This window comes from Camponotus vicinus, unplaced genomic scaffold, assembly GCF_025532165.1.
Source record: "Camponotus vicinus isolate PSW18456_S1 unplaced genomic scaffold, iyCamVici1.0 SCAF_7, whole genome shotgun sequence".
Classification (NCBI taxonomy): domain Eukaryota; kingdom Metazoa; phylum Arthropoda; class Insecta; order Hymenoptera; family Formicidae; genus Camponotus; species Camponotus vicinus.
Window position 1 is genome coordinate 1,763,461 of NW_028141979.1, and position 26,644 is coordinate 1,790,104.

At 37.6% G+C, this 26,644-nt stretch overlaps 1 protein-coding gene across 20 annotated transcripts in view; it reads left to right on the forward strand.

The window, feature by feature from the left end:
• Sei (potassium voltage-gated channel seizure) overlaps window positions 1-26,644 on the forward strand; it is a 102,418-nt gene that overhangs the window by 22,369 nt on the left and 53,405 nt on the right. For 13 of the 20 annotated variants that reach the window (XM_083104510.1, XM_083104512.1, XM_083104515.1 and 10 more), the window contains exons 3-4: window positions 12,518-12,676; window positions 16,943-17,086. In XM_083104510.1, the coding sequence (XP_082960636.1) occupies window positions 12,518-12,676; window positions 16,943-17,086 (303 nt within the window). Of the gene's footprint in view, window positions 1-632; window positions 753-1,992; window positions 2,141-12,517; window positions 12,677-16,699; window positions 17,087-26,644 lie in introns of those variants that run through there. The other 7 variants (XM_083104527.1, XM_083104524.1, XM_083104531.1 and 4 more) reach the window with 4 other exon arrangements.

The following is a 26,644-nucleotide window of genomic DNA, read 5'->3' on the forward strand; positions in this document are numbered from 1 at the left end:
ATCGCTCTCTCTCTTCATCTCTTTCTCTTTCGCTCGATTTCTCTCGTTCACCTCTCCTCTTGTATGCGAGGGCCATTTCGCGCGAACTCCTCCTTGAGAAAAGCTCTCCCACATAGTTACGCAACATGGCTCGCGGCCGGCGTGTTTTGAGGCGTCCAAGAATAGCTCCGTGCTCGTATTCCAATCCCTCCTCTCGTTCTTAAAACACCTGCCCTCCCCGCCCTCTTATACCCTCTTTTCGCGTGTGCTTCCCTCTCCCGCGCACAACGACGTTGCCGTTTAGTCAATGACATCACGGAACGGCGCGCCAACTCTCTCCCACCCGCGCGTGCCTTTGGTCCACCGGTGGCGTTTACCATGTGTGACGTCACAACTACCTATCGTTTTCCCCTCCATCTCCCTTCTCCTTCCATTCTACGCCATCGGCGGCTACGATGTAGCTGTAAGCTCGGCACGAGCCGCAAAACTCTCCGTGGCGTCACAGGACAACGACCCGGTGACTGGCGTTTGCACCATGGCCGGTCGATTGGCTCCTGTCGGGCCGTGGCTGCAAACCCGCGGCACGATTTCGAAAGCTTCGCCGGGGAAAACGGTCGGCCGGCACGGCACCGCCTAAGATGCGAGCTTGCAGTCTCCGCAGCGGCAGCGAGCCAAGCTTTTGCTCATACTTGGACGCTTTCGATCGCGCGATTCGTTCGCGATTTCGAGTGAGATTCGTTTTCGGCAGATTGATCGAGCTTGCGGTTCTCGAGGTGCGTTGAGTAGATCGCGAAATTAGATCGCGTAAAATAGTGACGAATCGTATCGAATGAAAAATTGCATTCATGAAAAATTGTGAAGGGATCGAAAGGGAATAAAATGAATTTCATTATTACTTAAAAGGCAGGGTTGATTAAATTGTTGACAAATAACTGCTGCGGTTGTGATCATGTGGTGCAAATATATAATTAACGAAATGACGCTATTTTTGTTTCGATATAGTTTGCAATTTTCGATGCGTTGAGAAACATGCGCGTGATAATATTTCAATATACTGTACCATGAACTATTAAAAGCAATATTATGAAACTTTTTTTCTATTTTTTTTATTTATTATAATTAGCCTAAGAAATTTAAAAGAAGATTAATGCCATATAAATGTAAAAACCTGATTATATTATTGTGAGAATTTGATTACCTACCTACCTAAGCAAGAAATAAGAGTGTGAAATTACGTTCTTTTTTTCTGGCACGTGCGAGCTATAATTTTAACTGTTCCTTCAGTTTTTCTGCGAAAGTTTGCGCGCATGCAGTTGAGTAAAGATTTCAGAAAAACACTTTTCATGCTTCAAATTCGTCTCGTCGCGAATTATTTCGGAAAATCGCGTTTTACTCTTTGAAAGGTGTCAATATATTGATCACGCGAATGTGCAATTTCGCGGGCGTTTCATGTTATCTAACCCGTTTAACGAATAAACTCCGCGATTCGCAAACAGCGTTTCCGATATCGGCTCCGCCATTGTATCGGGATAAAACTCGCGCTTACTCCGGAAAAAGTCTATATCGATTCACAGCGCAAACTGTAAAATTTTGAAGCCCTGATTTTTTTCCATAATCATTGTCCGATCATTTATCATGGGATCTGTTATTTAAAATCTATCGATATATCTAATTACGCAAATCCCTCGGAATAAACCTTAATTATAGAGATTTTAACCTTATAATTTGAAGAATTAAACATAATTCTTTTCTTTCAAAAATCTATTGTCTAATTGGGTCACGCAACATTATTATACACGCGTATTGAGATGAATAGAAATTCTTGTTTACGAATATTACCTGTTGAATTTTCACGCAAGTCACGTAAGCGCGACCGCAATTTCTGCGTCCCGAGAGACCGGGACGAGGCGAATAGCGTGGGATCTGCTTGTGAATCTTTTATATTACGCCGGCGAAACTGTAAGCTCGATCGCGCCTCCGACAAGAGACTCATTCGTCCTCGGATCGCTATAGAGATTCCGCCTTTCTCGCGAAATCGATTTCCGGCCTGTTCATGCGAGGCTTCGCTGAATTCCGCCGGGAATTGGCGCGAATAAGAACGAGCGATGAGCTGCGACGCAGAGAGCCCGGAAGAGGAACAGGAATGGATTCCCGCGAAATTGTAGGTTTAATTCACTTATTCTTATTACATAATTAACGTTATATCTTACACTTCTTCTGTCTTTTTCCTGTTTCAACTATACTTTGCCACGTCGCGGCCGTAACTCTGGGAAAATGAAATTAGATTCTTCTTCGCGCGACTGTACTCGGGGAATTTTAACGGCGATTAAGAAAAATCCATAATTTTGTTACGTTTTTTCCTCGCGATTCACTTACATCAGAATTATTAGATACTTGATTATGCAAACCATGCATTTCTTCGAGCGTTATATATTATATTATAACGGCAAAATATATCGCAAGGAATAGAGTTAAGATAAACTATTTACATTCTCTCTGTCTCTTAAATTCTGTCAGTTAGTTTTAATTTTATTTGGCTTTCTGACATTCTAAGTTTTTCTGCTCGCCCACTGGCTCTCTTTATTTATACATCAATGTATTTGGCGAGAAGGTCAAGGTTATTTTTTTTCTTAATATATATATTTTCATTATACAAACGCATAATTATTTAACCAGGATGTCTATTTTCTGAAAAAACATGGGAAATTTGGAATTTTTAGAGATTTCTTTTCTTCTGGAAAAATCAGAGAATTCTCTGAGATTGAAATTATTGGGACTCAGAGAATTTAAAAAAAATTTCATTTCTTTGATAATTTTGCTCTTAGATTGTAAACAGTTGACAAATCAAGTGAATTATGTGTTTAAAATATATTATAAATAAAATATATTATAATTAAAATATATTATAAATATATATTTATTTTATTTATATTTATTTTAGTTTTTGTGTGTATATATATATAATTTATCATATATATCCTAACATAAAATATTAAATACACAAAGTACATATTCTTCACTGTAATTTTTAATAATAAAAAAATGTGTAAATAAAAAGTGCTTACCTTTTTTTTAGTACATTTGCAAATCTAGCACTTGAAAATTAAAAGGCTCTATGTTTTTCTTACGAGTGAAAAACGTTAGAAAATACATAATAAAAAAAACCTATTTTAGAAAGTTCACCAAAAAATCTCTAAAATATTTTCTTTACCTGGAATTTTGGATAAAAATACCTGGAAGATTAGGAAATTTTTTTATAAGATTTCACTAGACACACACAACATCTTATCAACATTAGGCGTCAAAATATGTTAACAGAAAAAGTCCCAGCTTCTCGGATTTTCGTCATTTGTGGCATTCTCACGAATCCGCATTACGGAATAAGTCTTTCATAGAATCGAGTTTTCGGATCATCCTCGTGATTTACGAAGCTTCTCTGACAGGAGCTTTCCATGTAGTGAACTTTATTGACATAATTCCGACCTCTCGCAAATTTTTTCATATCGAATATCTCATTCCAGAGACTCAAGGTCCCCAAATTTTGAAGCTTCTTATTTCATGTACTCTTTAATTTTGAATCGCGACTGTTTGAAAATTTTTTCTCTTCGTTCTCTTCGTTCAAATCAATCGACAGCGAAGAAACACATTTCGTTATTCTCAAGAGAGAGGATGGCAGTTATGAATTTAAAGTAGCTTAGCGTCGTGACGTCTAACATTTTTTATGAGGTTTCCCGAGGCACGAAAGCATGGCTTTATTAATATCTTATTATACTTGATGATCATGTATTCGAAATTATAGCCGAAAGCTCCGCTATAATCTACTAATATACAAAATAGAGTGCAATAATTACATTGTCAATAATTGATTACGCAGGTAATATACGAAATGTATAATTCAAAATATATTAAAATTTTATTTGATATTATCCCACTTATAACATTAGCTGTCGAGAGAAACATTTGATATTGTTTAAATATTTCATGAACTTTTGACGATCAGGGAGATATTAAACTTGTATTTTCTGTTTTATCTTCATAAGTCTGAAAATATGTTTAATTTTACCATTATATTTAAAAATTTATTTTTGCTTCTTTTATAAGGAAAAAGCTAGAATTGTTTTCCTTCGACAAAACTAGTTCATATCTAGAAAGAAGTCTATTCAATTGCGCTGATAACATCTAAAAACCGTTATTTCGGAAGAAGATGATTTCTATTATTTGCGCGAAAAAAGCCACGCGTGCATCTTGAAAGGCGAAATTAGTTCTGCCAATAACATCATCTACTATCTTCGAGAGTATTTTAAAAAAACTCTTCGCGGTCGGAAGTAACGAAAAAGTAGGAAACCGAAATGGCGAACTGTTATATTCTTGCCTCGCAGAAAGCAAGAGGTGTTCGTCGACAAGAGACGAAAGTTTGATACAATATTTGTTTGTTCTGTAGATAGCTTGACGCTAACTCAATCCTCGAGAGGATAACGGCTATATCTGCGGATTGCTTCAATAATTTCGGAGAGCAAGCAAACGTCAAAATATTGGTCTTCATTCACTTTCGCGCAAATAGATTGTTCACTGAAAAATTAAATATAACGAAATTGAAAAAACCAAGTATATATATTCCAGAAAAAAATGGACGACTACGCAAACATGTATGTATCTAATATATCGTGAATCCTATATCAAAGTTGATGATCGTATTCTGTCATTTATGATATTATTCCGATGTACTCTATGCAAATAGACGCGAATCTTTTGGCGATGACCGCGAGTCAAGCGAAACATTCTCAACGCTTTTACATCCGATCTCTAAGGCTTGCTCCAAAATTGTTACATTCCTGAGTTATGATTAAACTTCCTAAGCTCTAACCCTGGCCGCAAGTAACGAAAATATCTTTCCAACAAAATATGCGACATTCTGGCGCATAATTAGGATCGATTCATTAAAGAAGGAACTGGGAAACCGTATTTTATCTACGTTGTACGATGACATTTTCCTGGGAGGTTTGCCAGTCACGTGGCCATTTCTGGCAAGTGTACTGGCTGTCGAGTTTTCGGAGCTTGCGAAGCCAGGCCTCAAAAGCACAGTATGAAAAGGGGAACGAATCCAAGGAAGAGAGAGAGAGAAAGAGAAAGAACGAGAAAGATACAACGGATGGAAAGAGGAGAGAAGGGGGAAAGAGGCATAAGATAAACGAGAAGAAGACAAGGGGTGGCTCGAGAAAGAGGAAAGAAGACCGCGTGTTATATTTCTGTGCACCGCTTGGCCTGCACCGTACGCTGCCACGTCACAGAGTCATTGCACTCCCCATGACGTCACGGTAGCACAGCGTCATCGACCAATTGGAGGTAGCCGTTAACCTATTAACCACTCACTCGCATTGCGGTATCGTGACCTGACTGGTTGTCCACCAAGTGTCTCTTCAACCACCAGCGTGCACACATACACACACACATAATATGTCATAATATATGATAACTGCTGGCTAGAACTTTTCTTTGCGCATCTAATAGAGAAAAATATCCTCTATTGTTCACAATATAATATTATACAAGACTGTAGATAAATTAAACATTAAATAAATTTGTAAAATTTATTATTGGCAAAAAAAAATCGATAGTATCAATCAAAATAATTTATCTCTTCTGCGAATGAATGTATTACTGGGACGCGAGTAAATATGATACAACAGAACATAATCTTTTAAAACCTGCTGTTATGTATCGGCTGCCTTGCTACCAGTCACGACCAGGAATTTATGATACCATCATGTACGAAAAAAGATTGATAGGTCGGTTCACTGGATTAAGAAGAATCCATAAATCGGAAGTAAACTTGTAATTACTAATACTTACATGGCGATTTAGGCCTCTCGCAAGGTCAGTGCGCCAACCGGAGAGGGACGGTTGAATCAGGAAGGGTCGTATGTAAATTAGTCTTACAAATTAAGCGTGGACTCGGCTTATTTTTGGTTGCGCGGGTGCGTCCCCGGGGAAGAGAGACGGGATTGCGGATGCTTATTTATAGCGAACGGTTGGTTTTGCCGCATCGCAAATTTAGAAATTCATTTTGTTATCTTCGCCTCTCTCGTTGCGTATTATCAAATTCCGGCTGTTTCTTCCTATATATTGCGCATCGAGACCGACCGGGACGTCAGAGATACGTTTGGCTGTCGTCCAGGACTATTGTTCCATACACTCGCCTATTTTATGCGCTCCCCGATAATCATAAATATCCATTTCTTCGCGCATTTCTTTGTCACGATTGTATATTTCCTTGTTCCCGCACAATAACTGCATCCCGGGCAGGTAATTGAAAGCATCGGTGCCAGACAAATTTCATCTTTTTAAATTATTTATTGTTTATCGATATTATAAGTAAAAGAGGGAATTCGCTGATTTAATTATAATAAATCAGATTTAATTTAAACTTTTTTTAAATTTAATTTTAGAAGTTAAATTAAATTAGAGCTTTAATTTGAAAAGTTTTTCGGATAAATATTTGTAAAATTGAGAATGTAGGCTTTATTTTGCGATATATTGCGCGATCTAACGAGTGGACATACACGTGCTTATTGCTCTTGGTCTTTTAATATCCTGTCAAACGAGTACTGCTCGCAGCTCTTGATCCGAGTCGAGAAAGGATTTCCTTTATTAGCAATTTCGGGTGTCATAAACGACAATGCTGGCGAGAATGCCGGCTAAAACGGTGTAAGTATCAACGGGAGTTTATTACTGTCTACACGAGGCGTTCTCGAAATAGGTGCAGACTACTGGACTCTCCTCTTTCTACTCGCTGCCCGTGGACATCCTGGCAAACCTGTTACAGTAGCGCGTGAATCTAATATTAGCCTCGTTCTTCTGATGCGTGCTGTAAATTACCAGCGGCGCGAGCACGTGAATTAGCCAGCGTTCACGGAAATAAATCGATGCTCATCGCGACAGCTCGACGCTATGCGAGAAATTTGTCCGTTTCTTTCAAGTTTAGCTCGATGTTTCGCTTCCGTCGACTATTTTCCTCGAGCAACGTGACTCATCCACAAATCAACCCGTGATTTATTTTCCGCGAAAAGAAGGAAAAAGAACGCGAGATATCTCTCGAGCGAGGATGTCACCTTGTAAAATTTAACGCTTCGTTAGATAAAGCTCGTTCTTATATTTTTCTTTGCTCGGGCAAAAGTGGCTTTCGTCCCGCTTTTTTCAAGCTGGAATTTTTATGTGTAATTTTTGTCGCTGATAGATTTGACGACGCCAAAACCGGAGAATTATTTCACAGCCGACCAACGATCCCTCTCGCAAGCCGATCGATAGGCAACGATGCTTCATCAGGTGGCCAGCCGCGACGACGGGATTATCGGATTTTCGAGAAAAGAACCCCGAAGATGGGATCGATGAGGGCGCGCGATCCCCTTTATTCCTTCCGAGTCCGATATCGCACCCTTTTTCAGCGATATTGTGTGGGTCGCGGGTACGTTCACCCTCGGTGGTGCATCGTCCTCCCCTTGCATCTTCTTATTCTCCAACAATTCGTTGGCCGTTCCACGGGACAAAGTTTTCCTTATTGTTGGCCTAAAAAGTTGCACCACGAGGACTTAATGAGACGAGATCACTTGTGCGAAACAAAGCGAGCAGTCCTTCAGCATTATTATCCCTACGGCTAGGACGCAGTCTCGGAAATTGCGCCCTGCGGACTTTTATCCAACAATGAGAGCTTCCTTTCTTCGTTTCTTCGCGGATTACCTTTCGCGTATCTCGACGAAAACTTCTGCAAAGTCCGCGTCTTTGTTCTCTCGGTTTCTACCCTCATCGCATTGCAGGATTTGATTCGATTTCCTTTGAAACTTGGGGTTTTTCAAGTCTCGAACATACTTAACAAGATTAATAAGATTTAATAATTGTCAAATGATTGTGTCTGTGAGAGATTAAAAAAAAATTCTACAAAATTTGCAAACACATTCGCTATTAATTTTCGAGTCACGAACTTTCTCCTGAATGTTCCATCAGCTGCTTTGAAAGCGTTTCTAGACAAGAAGAACCTAATGAGGCCGAGGCGTCACGAGCCTTGATCTGACCGCTAGTTTGCCGTCGATTATTATACAATCGTCCGCAATTTCCGTTCACGTTTTGACACGAAAGGACGTGCCGGAACACGCATTGATCCGTCAACTGCAATTTGCTACGCACGGCTTTTACGATCGTTGGGAATTATGTCACGCCGTATATTAATTTCATCGAATTTACGATAACGAGCGACCGATAATGCATATTTCATGTACCAGCGCGAATATATGATCACATCTCTCAAGAAAATTCCTTATATGATAATATGTAACACACATAATCTTATATATTTAGAATTATTTAGAGTATCTTCGTAAACGTATATTTTTCTCGACAATATAAATTTTTATCATATTTATATTTATTTTTTTATTACACATTGCTTAAGTTTATATGACAACTTTTTCTCTAGAAAATTTTTTTTTCACATCGAATTTGTTGAACATCTGGAACTTTTTTTCTGTTCAGTTTTTCTGTTCTTTTTTTCTTTTCATCAGTTGCAGAAAGAAATTTTGATCGGTTTTCCGGAAGCATGAAATTTCAAATTTGTTTGGATTAGCAGCGATGTCGTACGGTACAGAAGTTCGCGCACTTCATTCCGCATAAATTTATTCGATCCCATGCTCGCAGGGAAACGGGCTGCTTTTATTGTCCGTTTTACGAGGGCGTGTGTTTTCGAAACACCGTTCTCATAAAATGAGCTGCCGCAATATCTCCGCTATGGTCATCGTTTTTTTTTCTCTTTCGCACCTATGGATCTTTAATGTCCGACATAGTGACCATTCGGGCCGGAACTACGCGGAGATAAAACATCCGTCTCTCACCTTATCTGACGCGCCCAAGTGTTCCCAGTGATATCGTTTAACCTTTTTGGTGACACCAGCCAACCGAGATACTTTGCACTTTCCGGCACATTGACTCTCACTTTGACCTACCATTTCCCTCAAAAAAAGATAATGTCCCCGAGAGCAATTAACAAAAATTTTAATGTACAAAAAAAAAATATATATATATATAATTAAAAGTATAGAATGATATTTTAATATAAGCTACCTCTTTAGCGAGGATATTATAAATCTGATATACCTTTTTTATCCATCTGAATTGTTGAACCGAATCGCAACTATTTGCACAAAGATTGTTTCTTGAATAGTATTTATTTACCAAATAAATAATTAAATATAAACACTTTATTTCTATCTTAATAAACACGAAATAATAATATAAAATAACAATAATAATTTTTTAATTGGTTGTCGAAGTCTTCAATTAAATACACATAGGCTTCTATGTTTGATAAAATCTCTCTTTTAACAAAATGCATAAGCATGCAATTGCTATCAGAAAGAGAGAAAAAATAAATGAAATTGGAAATATATTTATATAATTATACTTATATAATTATATTTATATAATTATCATAATTATTAATTGTTAACATTGTTTACATTGTAATTATGCAGAACAAGCATAATAGAGCAGAATAAGAAGAATGATATTTTTAGCACAAAATGACAGAAAATACGAAGAAAAGGGAACACTTGATATCATTTTTTAATTTATTTTTAAATATCGCAATAGTCTTTTTTCAGAGGGTAGAATCATTATCTTTATTTGAAAATCTCTATAAGAGTTGTAGAGCGTGCACAATTATCTTTTATGATCGTGCTTGAGATTTACGAGTCGCGCGCATTCGAAAACGATTTGCTCGCATTTCAACTGGACTTAAAAAGCCAACTATGCGTGACCCCGTCGCGCAGCGTGCATGATTCCACATAGAGACAAAATGAAATCGTGAGAGAGAAAAAGAGAGAAAGAGAAAGAGCTTGCGGATCAATAGGACAGCTTGTCGTGACGTTACTGAAGAAACCACACGTATCAGCTGTTTTAAGGGGTTATACCTAGTCAGCAAGTCGAAAAAAACGTATTTTTGGGGAATTTAAAAAAAACTGTTAGGTATTTTTATTTCATCGATTCTTTATCATAATATATATCTATCAAAGAAGTTTTTATAATTTTTTCAATTAAAAATATCGAGAAATGTAGGCACAGTAGCTATTTTCCAGAGACATCTTTTTTCGGAGGCGCTTGGCGGTGAGCAAGATTGCTCGGAGCTGGATCATCTGAAATAAAAAATTCAAAAGGATTTAGCTTTCGTATGAATTGATCTAGTCGGTGAACGAAGGGATTTTAATTTTGATGAAATCTTTTTTTTTTATTAACAAAAGAACGAAAAGTTTTAACACGAAAAATTCGTATTTTTGCGTCAAACGTCTGTCACATTATCAAAAATCAATTTTTTTGTAAAATCCTTCGTTCACCGATTAGATCAATTCATACGAAAGCTAAATCCTTTTGAATTTTTTATTTCAGATGATCCAGCTCCGAGCAATCTTGCTCATCGCCAAGCGCCTCCGAAAAAAGATGTCTCTGGAAAATAACTACTGTGCCTACATTTCTCGATATTTTTAATTGAAAAAATTATGAAAACTTCTTTGATAGATATATATTATGATAAAGAATCGATGAAATAAAAATACCTAACAGTTTTTTTTTTAAATTCCCCAAAAATACGTTTTTTTCGACTTGCTGACTAGGTATAACCCCTTAAGCGTTAACAATACGCGAGGTGCGAACCGTTAAATGAACAGCACGACTGGGGCTTGTCGGGAAAACGAAGAGCTCGTCTAGGAACATCTTAATTTAGTTACTGACATTCAAATTGGATTACTGTAACTGCAAAAGTATCTGAGAAAAAAATGTATTCTTGAGCAAAAAATATGTATAATTATGTTCTATTTAAAAAATATATTTTATACTTTATAATGAAATTTTAAGAAAATGTTAGTTTTCTTTCTGCTGTGTAAGATGAGATTTATATTACGATGTATTGGAGATAAAAACTCTCGAGTACAGCGTCATCCTTGATCGTGACATAGATCGAGATGTGAAAAACGAACACGACGAAATACATAATTGTTTTATTGTGAATATCACAAACCAATGGCTCGTGTAATCCGACAACACGTAGATATATCAGAGATGACGACGCGTTGTACAGGGATGATGTTTACCATAGAATATTCAGGTGACAATCTTGGCACGCTTAGGTAAATTTTTGCAAGACACACATACTTTTCTTTGTGCAACATCTTTAGAATCTCGTCCAAGGATGCGTAAACATCGTCGCTAATTAGTTCACGAGGTACTCCGAATAAATCTCGTTAACGCTTTACGCGGAAAATTATTTTCCTTTCAAGATTCTTGACTTCTCCAACTGGAGCTGAACTCGTGACAGAGAAACTGACATTTTACTTTTCTGTTATCTTACGTGTCTGATTGTTTGCGATTGTCACGACTGCGATGACAATTTCAAAGCAGAGGTGAATTCGTTGAAGAATGAGTTGGCGGAAAATGAGGGAGATTAAACTCCAACCTTGATGATTTCTTTTATTTAATCACGCACAAGAAACCGAGTTGACGTTCGTCAGGAAGTCGGTATCGCATGTTTATGTTTCTCGTGGCTGAAGTCGAAAATAAAAGATACAGTTTCTTTTCTTGCAAGGTCACTCGAACATGTTTACAAGTACAAAGCTGCGTGATAAATCCCACGTTACATCCAGATTGGTGAGGTTTGATGTAACGAGGTTGTAACAACGATTTATATCGAGCAAGCCAACACTTTTATATCACTCCAACGACAATATAAACTTTACGAGGATATTAGGGTTGCGTTAGAATGGGACAAATTATTTGTGCGCGGTTCAGAGACTTTTATAGGAAGTTTCGCCATTTTACTATCGGCTCCTTTGTCATCCCACGCGCGTATCCCCAAGTGAAATATCACCATCGCTGTGCAGTTTGTGCATCGGTGTCTAAGAAGCACCCAGTAAACGTCAATCTGGAATATTTATCGCGCCTCACAGTCGCTAATGGACCGCGACGCTTTGTGTACGTGCCTCGGCATAAATTCCCCGATGATTTAACACCGTTCGGTATTTCCAAATTTTATGGCCGCGCCTCGCGACAGCCCTTGACACGCATCAAAGTGCCATCGACGTTCGCGATGGCATGGGTTTCCAAGTGCTGTCGAGAACTTGAGTTTTCGAGTGTAGATGGAAGTTGGCGCGGATAGCACTCCGCTATTCTGTACTTTATATAAAGTTATACCTTAGAAACGATTCAATTTTAGATATTCGTCAAATTTTAGATGCACGAGCTAGGAATTCGTTTATTATAAATACCATGTCTTGATCGATTTTTGAAAGATGCTGAGTCTGCGAAAATATTTAAGCTTGTTTCAAATCAAACGGTCCCCCTGCACTCGCGGATTATTTTACAAGTAAATTAAACTTCGCCCACAGCGGATCGCTCTCGAATATATTCGCCGCCCGTATACATACATTTATGATGAGAGCTCGACAGGAGTGCGGTCAAAGACGCGAATTCCCTTCGTATCTGACTTGCTAATTTCCCGTTTCAGGAACCAAGTTCCTCTGCAGCGAGGTGATAGCGCTAATAAGGAGCGAGGTGGACGACATTTGCCTACAAATCATAAACTTCGAGGACCTGAGCTCGCAGCCGCCGCCGCAGCCTGCGATCCCGCCGCCGAGTCAGGCCAACAACAGGCTCGCGACACGCTGTATGTGCCAATTTTATTCGTTCTACTTTGACTCGTCTCGATGTTGCGACGTGCGCGCAAGAAGTCGTGTCCGAATTTTCGCACGAAAGTTTAGCGCAAGTTTCGTCGACGGTTCCAACGAAAACATCTCTTCGGTCTTTTGTATGTCGCGAGAAACTTGCTCTGCCTACGATCTTTCTAATAAAAAAAAGGTATATAGATGTCAAAATTCTGGACAAAATTTTAAAGTTTAAGATTTTAGATAAGTTTAAAATTTTTAGTCGAGTTGTCGTCACATTATGCGACGACATTCACTGATCGAATCGACCCTAGACTCGATCCGATAGCTCTTATTGCGCAGTTAAATTAAACGATAAACTTCGGCCCAACATTTACACACGATATCCTGACCAAGACATTTCGTGCTTCCCACACATATAACTTCCTGCGGCTTTTAAACACAGCTATCATTATTTTCCGCTGCAACGTCCGTTATAAGACACCGTCGCGCGCTGACATTCGTGGCCGCCTCGTTCTTACAAGTGGAACGTGGTGTGTGGCACACGTAGGCTACTCCTCTTGTGACGATCATTATTACGATCATAGATCCAGGTCAGGTGTATCCGCATAATGAGCCGCGTTACAATCCTGCGGAAATTCGGACGCGACTTCTTTCGTGTGCGCAATTATGTACGTCGCATTGTCATTTTCCTCTGCACGTGTATGTGTCCTTTAGTTGGGATTTATCATTGAATGTGCATGAATTGCCTTTATCTATTGCTCCCACCTGTGTTAATGCGCATGCAGTATTTTCATGTGAATGTAACACGTTTCTGTAATTAGACTTTGCTCTCGCATTGTCGCTACATAAATGCAGTATAAAATATGTAAAAGCCCCTGCGCTCCCAGTTTTGCTCTTCTGAATAATATCAGCTTCCACGTGACGCTTCCGTAATTATTCTCGCAAAAGGCTCAATTACAATGATATCATGACTTTTCGATAAGAAATTTAATTTTCTAAATTACTATTAATAACAAAATACACGCTATATCATATATTTATCTTTTTGTAAAATTCTAAAAATGTGTTTTTTCTAATTTTGAAAAGGCGCTTGATTGAAAAGAGACTTTTACATAAAGTATACTATCCTAATTCAGTCCACAAGTGCGGAGCACGTTTCCACGATAAACTCCTCGTCATTTTTCTCAAACCAATTTAGGAAACATACACGCATACACGCGTATTTGCATATATGCGTATGGAAGGATGGGACACGTGGTCGCGTTTTATATCTGGAGTGCTCGCGAAACTATTTTTAGAGCGACGCTGCAGAGCGCTGGACGTGCGCGGCGCGCCTAACGGTTAACCCTGACCCGGTAATAAATGTTATGCCCTCGAATAGGTAGCTATATGCAGGCACCTTACCTCCCGGTTGATAATCCTCCCCCTAAGCAGCTCAGCTGATGGTTAGAGACTTGTAACAGAAATCGATCGTAACGGAAAGTCGCGTAGCATTAAAAGCGTGCTTTAGGAAATGCCTCTTTCACAAGCGTCACGCACGGAAAAATCAATAGATGTGGTTATTTCTCCTTTCTCCCTCTTCCTCATTCTTTTTCAGAGACATTTCTTTAAATACAGAAAATTCTTACATATTACGATTTATTAATAAATAAAGGGAAATGTAAATTTATAATTTATTAATTTTAAAACAAATTAGAATTATTAAAGATAATTATTAGAATTATACAAATTATTATTTTTAAAATGAAAAATTTTTACTAAATAATTTTTTATTAAATATATTTGATAAATGATTAATAACTATTAATAGAATATAAATAATGAGTCGTGGATACAATTAATATATGCGTATTATGATCTAGCAATATGCCCTATGTTGCTACTTTAACTCACTCAAGATATCAATAACTGAATGCGCAGAAATTTTGAAAAGCCGATATAATCCGTCGATCGATAGTTTGTACAGAGTTTGAAATTGTTCCTCCAAGAGTATGGTCTCTATTCGGTCTTAGCCTCATCAAAATGCAATCAATAACGGATATTTAATAGAGTAATCCATCATCTAAATAAATCAATCGCTTATGTCGCGATTGTTGCAATTAATAATCATCATTAAATAATTATCAAGTATAATTAAACATCAAAACTCTATCTGCGTTACAATATTCTCAGTTGTCTCTACACATATAGGATTTAATCTCTTACATAAAATTTCTTAATGATTTTATACAGCTCTCTGAATACAACCATCCATCTTTGAAAGTATCTTTATTTTAAATTATTTACTTTAATTCGTCATTTTTCAATCTGTGGTTCATATCAATTTTCTTTCTAAAATGATTAACGAGTCGACATGATATTGACTCGGCTCAGATCAATATTACGTAGAAAAACAACTCGGAAATGATTCAATCAATTCGCATTCTAATGGCACATTATTTTAGCAGAGTAATCTTGGCTCTTTCCATTTAACGATAATCGATATCAATGCATAATTGAGAATATTGTCGATCGTTGTACACGAATACGACACTCTTTTCACAGCTTCTCCTTATTCATTCTTTTTCTTGAGCGGCGCGGGGGAATAATAAACGATTATGGCTGTAATTTCGTTCTCCAGCTTGCGCGAATATTTTTTTATTGGAATTTTTTTGTCATCGCTGTCAGTTCGTACTCATGCATTTGCATTTCGATTAAACGAAACGAGCAAATACCGCGTGCATTTTCGCACGATAATCGTGTTTTTTGTCGGACATATCGTTCTCCAATGAATTATGATGAGTTTTGACAACACGATGATATTCGAATGAGATTTAAGAAATTTTAAATCTGAGGCGGGAGACTTGTGAAAAATGATTCGTGTCTCTTATTTCGAACGTTTCTTCATAAAACTTGACGCGTGTACGCATTAAACGCGTCGGTTTTTTTAGTACAGTGGTCGACGAATTTTGACGGCGCCGAAGAACGAAGGTTCAAAGACAGGCATAATATTTTAGCGAAAGTTCAACGGCCACGGTTGGCGCGATATCAAGCAATGGAACGGAAACGAGGATTGCACTCTGATCTGTCATCTGCATGCCAGACGAAAGCCACTGTAGCGAAACGTGCGCTGGACGATGAATTAAAAGTCTCACGTTGACTGACTTATCTTTGTAAAGTATCCTTGCGGAGCGGCGTGGCAAATGGATTTTCCAGTACTTGACGTGACAAATTTGACGGGCCGAGTATGACAATGCAGAGTCGACAAAGTTAAATCAATCGTTAACTTCCGACGGCAACTATGTCCCTCGAATGTCGCGTTAAGGTTATTTAATAGAAATATCAAATTGTAAACCTCGTTAGATATTAAATATATCAAATATAAAATACATCATATTAAATATATCATGTAAAATTATACATGTCATTAATATCATAAAAAGAAATATAAAATAAAAGAAAAGTCATAATTTTTTATTATTTCTTAAAAAAAAACAAAAATATTAAATAATAAACCTCATTAACACACACACACACACACACACACACACACACACACACATTGGACATCAACATATTAAATATGTCGCACATAAAATTATACAAAAGTTATTAATATTGTAAATAGAAATATAAAATGTATAAAATAAAACTCGCTCAAGATTTTTTTATTTTTGAACATAAATCAGAAATATTAAACAGTAAATCTCATCACAACATTAGATATTAAATTCTATATATCACCCTTATAAAGTTATACAATTATTAGTTTACAAAGAAATATAAAATACATAAAAGCGAACTCGCATAACAATTTTTTTAAGCAAAATCGCGATTATGAAAGCATTGGTATACATTGAAAAATAATAAAAAAGTTGATAATGATGTTGTAATAGAAAGAGAAAGAGAGAAAAAGATTAATATCAAATTATAAATATTATATATCTTATCATAAATTGTTTGGAAGTTTTAACGCGAATTTTACCGAATTACTTAATTAGGACTTAATTACATATGCATGTTTCGGTCGTGTCAAATATTACAATGCTTGAGTTTCGCATGTCCTGCATGTTTATTTTGCACGTTTTGTACAAATACATTAGCCTCGCATCGCGTATGTAAATAATAAAAACTGCCGCGATGCATATCAGCCGTCGTAGAAGCGGCAGTAATTGCCGTTTCTTGCGACGGTAAATTTATGCAAAGCGCTGCTTGCCACTTGGCTCTAACACCGTCTACTAACAGTACTAATGAGACTCAATGACGTTGACTCGAGCAGTCGACAGGGCAAGGGCGTCCTTCCGGGCTGGCTTGTCGAGGACCGGTGTCGTTGGTCCACCAAGGGTCCGGAATCGACCACGCACGGCGGCTAATTTGCCTCATCGACTTGCTGACGGGACCATCCTCGACGAGGACGCTTCTGAGAACTGGTGAGTTGTGTCAATTTCAGCAAGAATTTTGCCGCGGACTTAAAATTTTTATTTTTTTTATAATGAAATAGAATTTTTTTTTAGTATTTATAAATTTAAATATTTATTAATTCTTAATAAAATAAATTTTAGTTTCTTTCTTTATTATGCAGTTATATAGAAATAAAAATTAATATTTCACAATAATTTAATCCGCGCAGTATTCATAATTCCTTTTATATTTAATTAATTAATATATTTAATATTTAATTAATTTAATTAATATTTAATTAATTAATCTATTCTAGTAATTCTTATTAATTATAATAGTAATTTCTTATTAATTACTGAATAACAAATAACGAGTATTTCTTTTCGAAATAAAATTCACACACACACACACACACACACACACACAGATAATTCGAAGATTAATCATATTTGCCGTAATGTGTAAACACAATTAAGATGCTCAATTACATCTCGAGTTTCTCGAGCAATATTATTCTCGTCTGTTAGCGTGTAGAGGGTAATCAGCTCGTGTTATAGGATGTATAGGAGAATACCAGGGGATCTGATTAAACAGCATTGCATGGCAATCAGAGTAACGAAGCGGAGCGCTCTCGCCTCGCTAACGATATCACGATACATCAGTGGTATCGCGACGATGAGTCGGGCAATCAGTAGGTCGACGGATTACCTTTTTGGTAACTCGTTACCCGATCGATTACTGCGCAAAGTAGCCGGCGAGACATTAACAGTGCTAACAGCGACTAACCTACATTCCCGTGGTGCCAATTATTTTAAAACTTTAGTCACGGTCTCTGCGAGCCGTAACAAGAGTCGTCGAGTCTCTCCAACTTCCCTCTGAATTTCGTCCTTTTATATTTTCAACGCTCTCGCATCCTCTGAAACGAATTGGATTACCAGATTATTCCGTCCACAAAATATCCCAGACTTGTCGTAAACTTCCTTTCCTCACACGAATACTTTGAACAACTTGAAGTCAATTTATTTTGTCTCTTCGTTGAACAGGCGAGTGTTGTACTTGGATTAGATTCCTTCGGAATATTCTTCAGATTCTGAGTAACATTTTCGGGACGCGATTGACTTGTAATTATAGCTGGACTTTGTCGAAGCACGCTTGAATAAATAATCACGTTCAACGGAGAAACGTCAGGCTGACGGAAAGATCGAAAAATAACTACGAGCCGTCGATCGGTTAAATCGAGCCTCTTCTCTCTATATTCAATCTGATTCATAGATATTATAAACTTGGGAAAACGTTCTCTCCAATTTCTTATTTATTACACTTTTAGCGGCACCAGTTTAATATCCCTTTGCATCGAGGATTCAATTCGCTATTAATATCGGTGTTGATAAAGCGTAATGATGTAGTAAATCAGTTTTATTGTTCACTATTTTGTGAAATAATTATGGGAAATTTTTGCAAATTTATTCTATGAAGGTATGTGCTAGAAATATTGGCTCAAGTTGTGCTGGAAAAAATTTGCAAACATTAATTTATCGTGATCTTTTCTTCCATGAATGATAGACAACTAAGAACATAAGTGAAGGACACGAATATTTTATGAATCATGATAAAATTAAATTTTTGCACCAAATTATAACATACGTGAAATATAATATTAAAAAATGCAGCATAGTTTAAAAATTCGCCGTGTCTTTACTTGTTCAATTTAATGAATTGTTGCATGCTTAAATCCGTTTATTGAATTTCTAATTTCGTATAGTCGGCAAAATAGAGGATATTGCGGTTCGAAGTCGTTTCATCTCATACAAGTTTTGTCTGAAGAGGAGACACATGCGTATCCTCCCAATATGTATGATAAAATATCTCGCGTCGAAAAACCAGTATTGATATCGCGTTGCACCGGGTGGTGTTTCCCGATTCGAATTCGCCCTCGAACACACAGTGCAGTTTGTTCGGGTCTGTCAGCCCCGAAATCCGCATGATCGCGAGCAACACGCTCGAGTAAATAGGAGTGTTCCGGAAACAACGATGTGACGTAAGAATACGTAAACAACGATCATTCTCGCCGTCGTCGTCGTCATCGGTGATCGATCCTGCTTTCCTCGAATTACGTTTCGTTATTCGGAGTTACGACTTCGGAGTCGCTCTCGATCGTCTCTACCGATTTACGAGCGTCAAGACGCTCGTTAGAAACGAAGCTCGGAGAACAAATCCGCCTTCACGGGCCTCTTTTATTCTCCAAGCATGACGTTGCGATTCTGCGGGCTTATTTCCGCGTCGTTGGGAGCGGCCGATCGATCGATCATTTCTCGCCGACAGCAATTTCGGCCATGGCGATTGCACTCCGTCCAATTCCAAACGAATGGGGAATCTTGGGAATTTGAACGGCGCTATCATCTCGTATCGCTTTTAATACACGGCGATTCTTTTCCACTTATTTTATATATGTTGTTCGAACCAGGTTTTGATTGAAAATTTTCTGATATTCTTTTTTTTAGGCATTATTATTATTAAAAATTTAGTCTGCGAAAACGGAGAGAGAAAATATTAACTGCAACATTAACGATTTTAATCTCTCCATTCGCTCGTCACAAATTGAGAAATATAATTATCAATTTCCGTAAAAAATATGGGATATTGGATATCGACAGACATTAATTACGCGATACGGGAAACATATCATAATCTCATATGTGTTAGCTCGATATCATCCAGGAATTTAATTTCACCCTCCATTTGTCTTCCGATGATAATCGCAAAGTTTTCCACAGTCTATGTTGAATTTAGTTCGCTAAAAGTTTTCTATATATCGCAGCCTATCGTAGTAAAAAGATAGAAAAATATGTTTTCGCCAGAGACTCTTCAATAAAAGACACCTGAGCCGTTCCTCAAACTCGCCCAGAGACAAACGTAATTCCCGAAGAGTAACTATCAAAGAAACATATAATAAACAACCAAAAGTGGATTTACAAACCAGTAAAGGAGCTTTATTTAGTTCTCTCTCTGCGTCTTTGATGAATAATACAAGTAAGGGAAACACGATTCGGCGGAGAAATCGAATTTGTTATACTCACCGTAGCTTCCATGAATTTTAATGAAGGTTCTAACAAACATATCACGATCTGCATTATCTTGGCAATCGATAAATATATGTACATTATTAAAGCTTGAGATATATGTTTTTTAACAAACTTTCAAACTAACAATTTTTTATCCGATAATTTCGAAAATTTGCCAATTTGCAAATTAACAAATAGCATTATATTCTTAGATTTTCTTGTATTCCCCGGCCTTGAAACTTTTCTCCTTCGATTGTTACGGGGAGTGCACATATTTAGAGACAACGGGAGGTAGAAGCCGGGCAGGTGGCGGTTCGTTTCAGAATTGCAAGCTCGTGTACGGCACGCAACGCGACTTACGAGCGGACGTGCATAAAGCACGTCGAGGACCGGGAAGCACGAAAAACGACGGAGAATAATGCGATCGCGTCTACGACCTTGGGACGGACAGAAAGTAACCGAGAGAGAGAGAGAGAGAGACAGGGTGCACCGGCGGCACCGTCTTCAAGGTGAACCCGAGCGAGCGAGCGTTGCACGCGACGACGTGTTACAATCGAAAAGCCAACCCCTAATCGAGCCGCGCGGACACAATGCGTGACGAAGATAGATGCCGGATGGAGAACGCGAGCTTGTCGAGCTTGTACCGTGCGATCGCAATCTCGCGATCGCGAATTAAGCTCGCGATAAACGGACACCGCGCAATCCTTCATCGATGCGATGATACAGGCACATTTTTAATGCTTTTCACATCGTGTTTCCGATACACACTCAATTTATTTACAAATACAAACGTCGCAGAGCCGAGCGTCAAATGCAAATTGAAACGAACGCCTTGCAAATTACGACGTAAATATTTCAAAACATATTCAGTTTGACTTACAATTAGTTTCTAATCTCGTGAATTATGAATCAACTTGCCGCTGCATGAAATTAAACTACCGGGAAAATAGCGAAATATATTTTTACGATCGCGAAATATATTTCGAACATCGTCAAAGGAATGGATGCGTAAAATTTTTAATTCATCGAGGCAGAATTTTTTCTCACAGTTGAGGGAGTTTACGTAATTGACGTTTTTATATTCAAACGGGTTTGGCGAGCAATGTACATCGAAAATGCGCGATAAATGCAAAATGGTGTGAAAAATGAAAAACGAACGGCGCTCTCGTTGCATCGAAAGGGACTCTCCCCTTCTCTCTTTCTGAAAAGTTGGCGACAAGGGCGCGCATCTTGCGAGCGACGGAACTTGTTGTTTTTCTCGCGGCAATGGCGTTTCACTGCTGAATAATCCGAAAGCTCCATTAAAGCAACGACGACGGTGACAAAGGGGAATATCCCGTCACCGTGCATTTCAAGGCGAGTCACGCAACGAGTCGCGGCGTGAAGTTTGAGAAGCCGTTTCTGCGACCGCTGCAAGGCTATGCGGAAAGGAGTGAAAACCATCGTTGCGTCTTGAGCGCGGTTCCATGTATTCACCCTCGTGTGCGTGCCGTATCCTTTATTCACGATAGACGCGACGGATGATCCTTATCGCACGCTAAGATTGAATTAATTTCGATTACTGGCAAGGATATGAAATATGGCCGGAGTAGACTTACCTTGAAAATGAATTCGCTACGTGGAATTATAGGCTATTATATAATGCCACATTTCTGTCTTTATTAAAGATTTTATCGCATGCGCAATTATTGTTGTATAACTTTATATTATATGTCGTATCCAAAGTTACTTGAATCATTTTACTTTTCAGTGAAGTAGAAATCACGCGAGTTGACTACTTTTATAAATTAATTTATTTTCCAAAGCATGTATTGTTACATAATGGCAAGATAAAGTGTTTTTACTAAAAAAAAACTTAATTAAAATATTCGACAATTGTTTTAAAAAATTAAAAAGAAAATGGCATAAGAGCCAACGTGCGATAGTTGAAGCGCAGAGAAGCAACAACACTTCTTTCTTTTTTCAATATTAGTTTATTAAAAACTCATTTTACAAAAAGCGTTTTTTTTTAATTTTTTTATTATTTGAGCCAAATCTCAAATTATTAAATACAATTGTTTTATTTGTCCAAAGCTTAATGAATGGAAAGACGTAAATACGCGCAGTCAAATGAATGAATGCGTTTGTTGCGCCGTGAGATTGTATCTCGCGCAAAAGAACGTTCGTGACCATGAGGTGACTCGAGAAACACGTTAAGGCATGTGGAGAAATTCGCTGCATCTGGTCGAGGTGGATGATACGAGATCAGAAGCAGCCGGTAATTTTGGGTCGATGCACGTTTTAAACCTCGTTAGCACGCAACGCCGCGAAATAACGAGGAGATAATAAACAGGAGCAGTTATGTATTTAGTTCACGTACAAAGTTGTTACGAAGCAATTCGACAAATTTTCTGATTTATTTACAGTCCGTGGATTTAATGTAAAATTTAAAGTCGAGGGAGTGCGAATGAAAATTGTAATTTATAAATTAAAAATCATTTTCGCTTTTGTATTCTCTTCGCGGATCTCGCACGATGGTTTTCGACATAAAAATATTCAATCTTTAATTTCTAGATCAAATCAAAAATTTTCCGAAAACGTAAGATTTCCTAAAAGGTATAACGCGCGATAATTATAATTTAATTCAGCGAGATTGTTTTTCGAAATGCGGTGACGCGGCCACTCGCGACGAGGTTTTCCAGCACAGGCCCGGAGCATAAAGCAGTTTTGATAACGCCAACTTTGTCGGCGTAAGCTAATTTCAAGCTCCACCCATCCGGATACAAATCGAGTCGAGTTTCATGGTCTTCCTCTCCGCAGCATCCGCCCAGCCGGCATTCTGTCCCCGAAAGTTTGTGGCCAGGGGGGATTTAGGATGGTCCCGGCTTTAGGATGCTCTATCGACCCGCGCTAAGATTTACTTCGTGGTTTTCTAGTTTGGACGGGCGAGAAATTAGCGGCTATTTACGAGTCCGAAGAAAAACCGGAGTTACTATTCGGACGTATACATCGAACGGAGCCGGAATTATATCCTACGTGTTATAGCCTGCGAGAGCTTCAAGTCCACCATGACATTGATAAATACATCGGCTTTGTCATCTTCCGTGATGATTATGAGGTTACGCTTCCGTTTGTTTTCCCCGAGTGTCACGAATGATCGGCGAGTGATTTACGGTCACCGTTAAGCATACTGACCATACAATCGCCATTAAGCAATGTTCAGTTTAGTTCTAGACTTGTCATTTCGGGGTCGCAGGGTCAGCTTCAAGGTAACTTGTCGCATAATAATTTCTCATTGTCGTATCTATCATAACTTCCATTACAAGCAGACGCTTTTGGAAATTTTCTACTTAAATTTTTATCAAGAGTAATAATAATAAATGCGATATTTCAAGGGAATCACTATCTGTTAAATTCTTTTAATTCTTTTAAAAAAGTTATTATTTTCTTTCAAAATTTATTTCAATATTTTATTATCTTCTTTCACAAAAGTTATTATTTTTCGTAAAAATAGGCTTGTAATGTTTGTAACATTGATAGAAGAAGTGTGCCTCTTGGATAGATATATCTCGTCTCCTCGAGGCAACGTATGTTTGCGAAGACCGGAAGAAGGGTAATATCGCACTCCAGGCATTGAATTTCGACGCATATTTCAGGATAAACTACGTAACTACCACGATGTATGCGAACATTTGGGTTTAAAATGACGCATGAATGATGCAAGAGTGAATTAGCAAACGCGACTCGAGGAATTATCATCGAGAATAGCGATAATTTGTTACTTGTATGTTAGTTTAGCATGTCCGTCAGTTAAACATCGTATCGTTTCATCATACATTTACATTTTTTAATGCAAGAAACGTTAATCTAAAGATTCTAACATATTAATACTAACATATTATATTGAGATTTTTAATTATGGTTCCAGCTAGTATTACTTTAATTTAATCAATTGATGGTTTACTAAATGCGTCTTATCAAGAGATAAATGATAGTATATTAATATATCTTATTGTTGTTGGAATATTCTAATCAAAATTCGATCATTGTTCGATGTTAATAGAGGTGCGTGTTTGTTTGTCTTTGCTTCGAATCAGAAGAGAGAGATAGAAAAATAATGTTGGCATTAATATTTTATTATTTGATTGTCAGATTAAAATTCTATGTACATGTATGGATGTCGTGATGGAAATTATTTTTCGATAGAATTTAAAAATATAGCTAATCTCTTTTTCTATTTCTCTTTCTCTCCATTTTTACTTAGATATTATATATAAGTAGCTCAGATGCCAGGTGGTGCAAGAAAGTGAAAAATGCGAGAACAAAAACTTGAGAAATAAAGATTTTTGCTTTTTCCATAAATATAAATGTGATATAATTATCCAAGGTCTGATTGATCTTGAAAACAGACTGATTTTTATTAATCGATGATATTACTATATTTTTACTAATTGATAGGTCACATTGTCTGCACTTCAAATCCACTAATAACTCGAAATCGAGTTTGGACGGATCTATTTCACTTGACACCTGAGCCATTCATAAATTAAGTCGCCTTTTATCGCTTATAAATGTAATAACGATGTATTAAAGATAGAAGGGAAATTAACATACCAACTTGAGATTCAAGATATTCAGATTGCCGCACGAGGATCCAAATTAGCGATCGTTGACCATTTTTGGCCGAGCAAATAACACCAACTCCGGAAAATATAGCGTTATACACGCTCTCGGAGACCTTCGCGTGAGAACACGCATTCCAGTTGATTCCAAGGATGGAACTCGCTCGCTTTGAAGTTAATTAACGTAGGAATCGTAAAAACGGCTTTTGAGGTCACACCGATTTGCACACAGCGGTGCATATCGTGAGACAATTATGAGAAAAAGCTAAATAGCTATAATTAATCATAGCAAAAATAAAGTCATGGCGAAAGTTTTGTTGGTGGAAAAACTAGCTTGATAAAGTAACCTGATAATATGTATAATGATATAGATTAAACCTTCGGGGGGGAATTAAAGAGATTCTTTTTTTTCGTTGCAATTTAAATAAAATTGATTAATAACGATACACGTGTGTAATTATTAAATTCCGATGATGACGCTTGAAAACCATGATCGCGACTATACGCGACACCGCGAAACTGATTTAAACATGCGAGAACGCTATTTTCCGCTCTAATTTCTCGTACACACCCAACGATAGCGTGCACGACTGAAAGGGAGTGTGGAAAAACTATATAATATATAGAATCATAACGCACATTTATAATCAGAATATATTACAATTAATCAAATCAAAAAGTTAATCAAATCAAATGGTAAAAGCGCTGCGTCGCAAAAACGTTTTTGCTAATCGCGTTATTAAAGGAAGTTGGCATTTATCAATTTTTTGGCTGATTCTTTTTTATATCAATGCATACAAATTTGCAACGAAAGAAGCCGCCTTCAAGCGCAAACAATTTCCTTGAAAGCACAATTTTGTCAAAAGAAGAAGAAGCACTTCCTGCATATTTTTAAAAAAAAACAACGTTGCATTTATTTGCATTTTTATTGCAAGAGGTAGATACCAGAATGATCAATAATTTGAAATAGTGAAAATGCGGTTTTTAGAACGGCTATATAGAGGAAGTATCGAGCTTCCGTAATTGCGCGTCTATTTCGTCCGAAAACAAATTATCGTCACTGCAGACGCGTCATTTCCGCTGGAAATGTCACCGGGACGCTAACGACACGCCGCGCGGAAATTATTGACATGCGAGCGAATAAATGCAGTCTGATATTTTTCTGATCGAGATAATTGCACTAATGGCTCTTTCATACGTCGCTCGTCGAATGTATCGAATACTGAAGAGAGATACAGTCTTTGATTAATTTCAATTGAATTGAATTTATATTCGTTTCCAAAAAAATAAATTCTCCGAAAAACAATAATAAGAGAGAGAGAGAGAGAAACGTGCATTAAAAAATAAATATTCCTTTCCCTCCTTCTTTTGTGTATTTTATTATCATTTATTTTTATGTGTTTTAACACGTAAAACTCGGCGTTGGAAATGTTTAAACAGTTTTTCCTTTTTTTATTCGAGAAAAAGAACAGTCCATTATTACGTGCATCTAATTCTATTTGTATTACGAAATCACTCTGTCAACACACGGTCGTTGAGAGAATCGATGTCAGGGTTACTTCGACGCTGTAAATGTCGATAAATCTACCGCGCGCGCAGGTCGGCTGATCGCATCCGGCGATAAAATTCAGCCCCTTGCGACACGCGGAACGCGAAATAACTGCGATAAATATCGTTGCTGGGGATCCATCGATCTCACTGACGGATTCTAGCTGTTTTCGACGCCGATAACTCCGTTCGCTGCTAATAGTTTCATCTTCGAGAGCCGATCGCTTGGATTTATACGTCGTCAGTACCGCTGAAATTTTCTCCAGACGTGATCCGGAGGAATTTGTCAGAGTTAAAAGTTTGGATTTTTTTCCCTCGAAGTTATTAATTCAGCTTATCTCTCTCTAGATAAAGAATTTCAGAGAACGCATCCCAA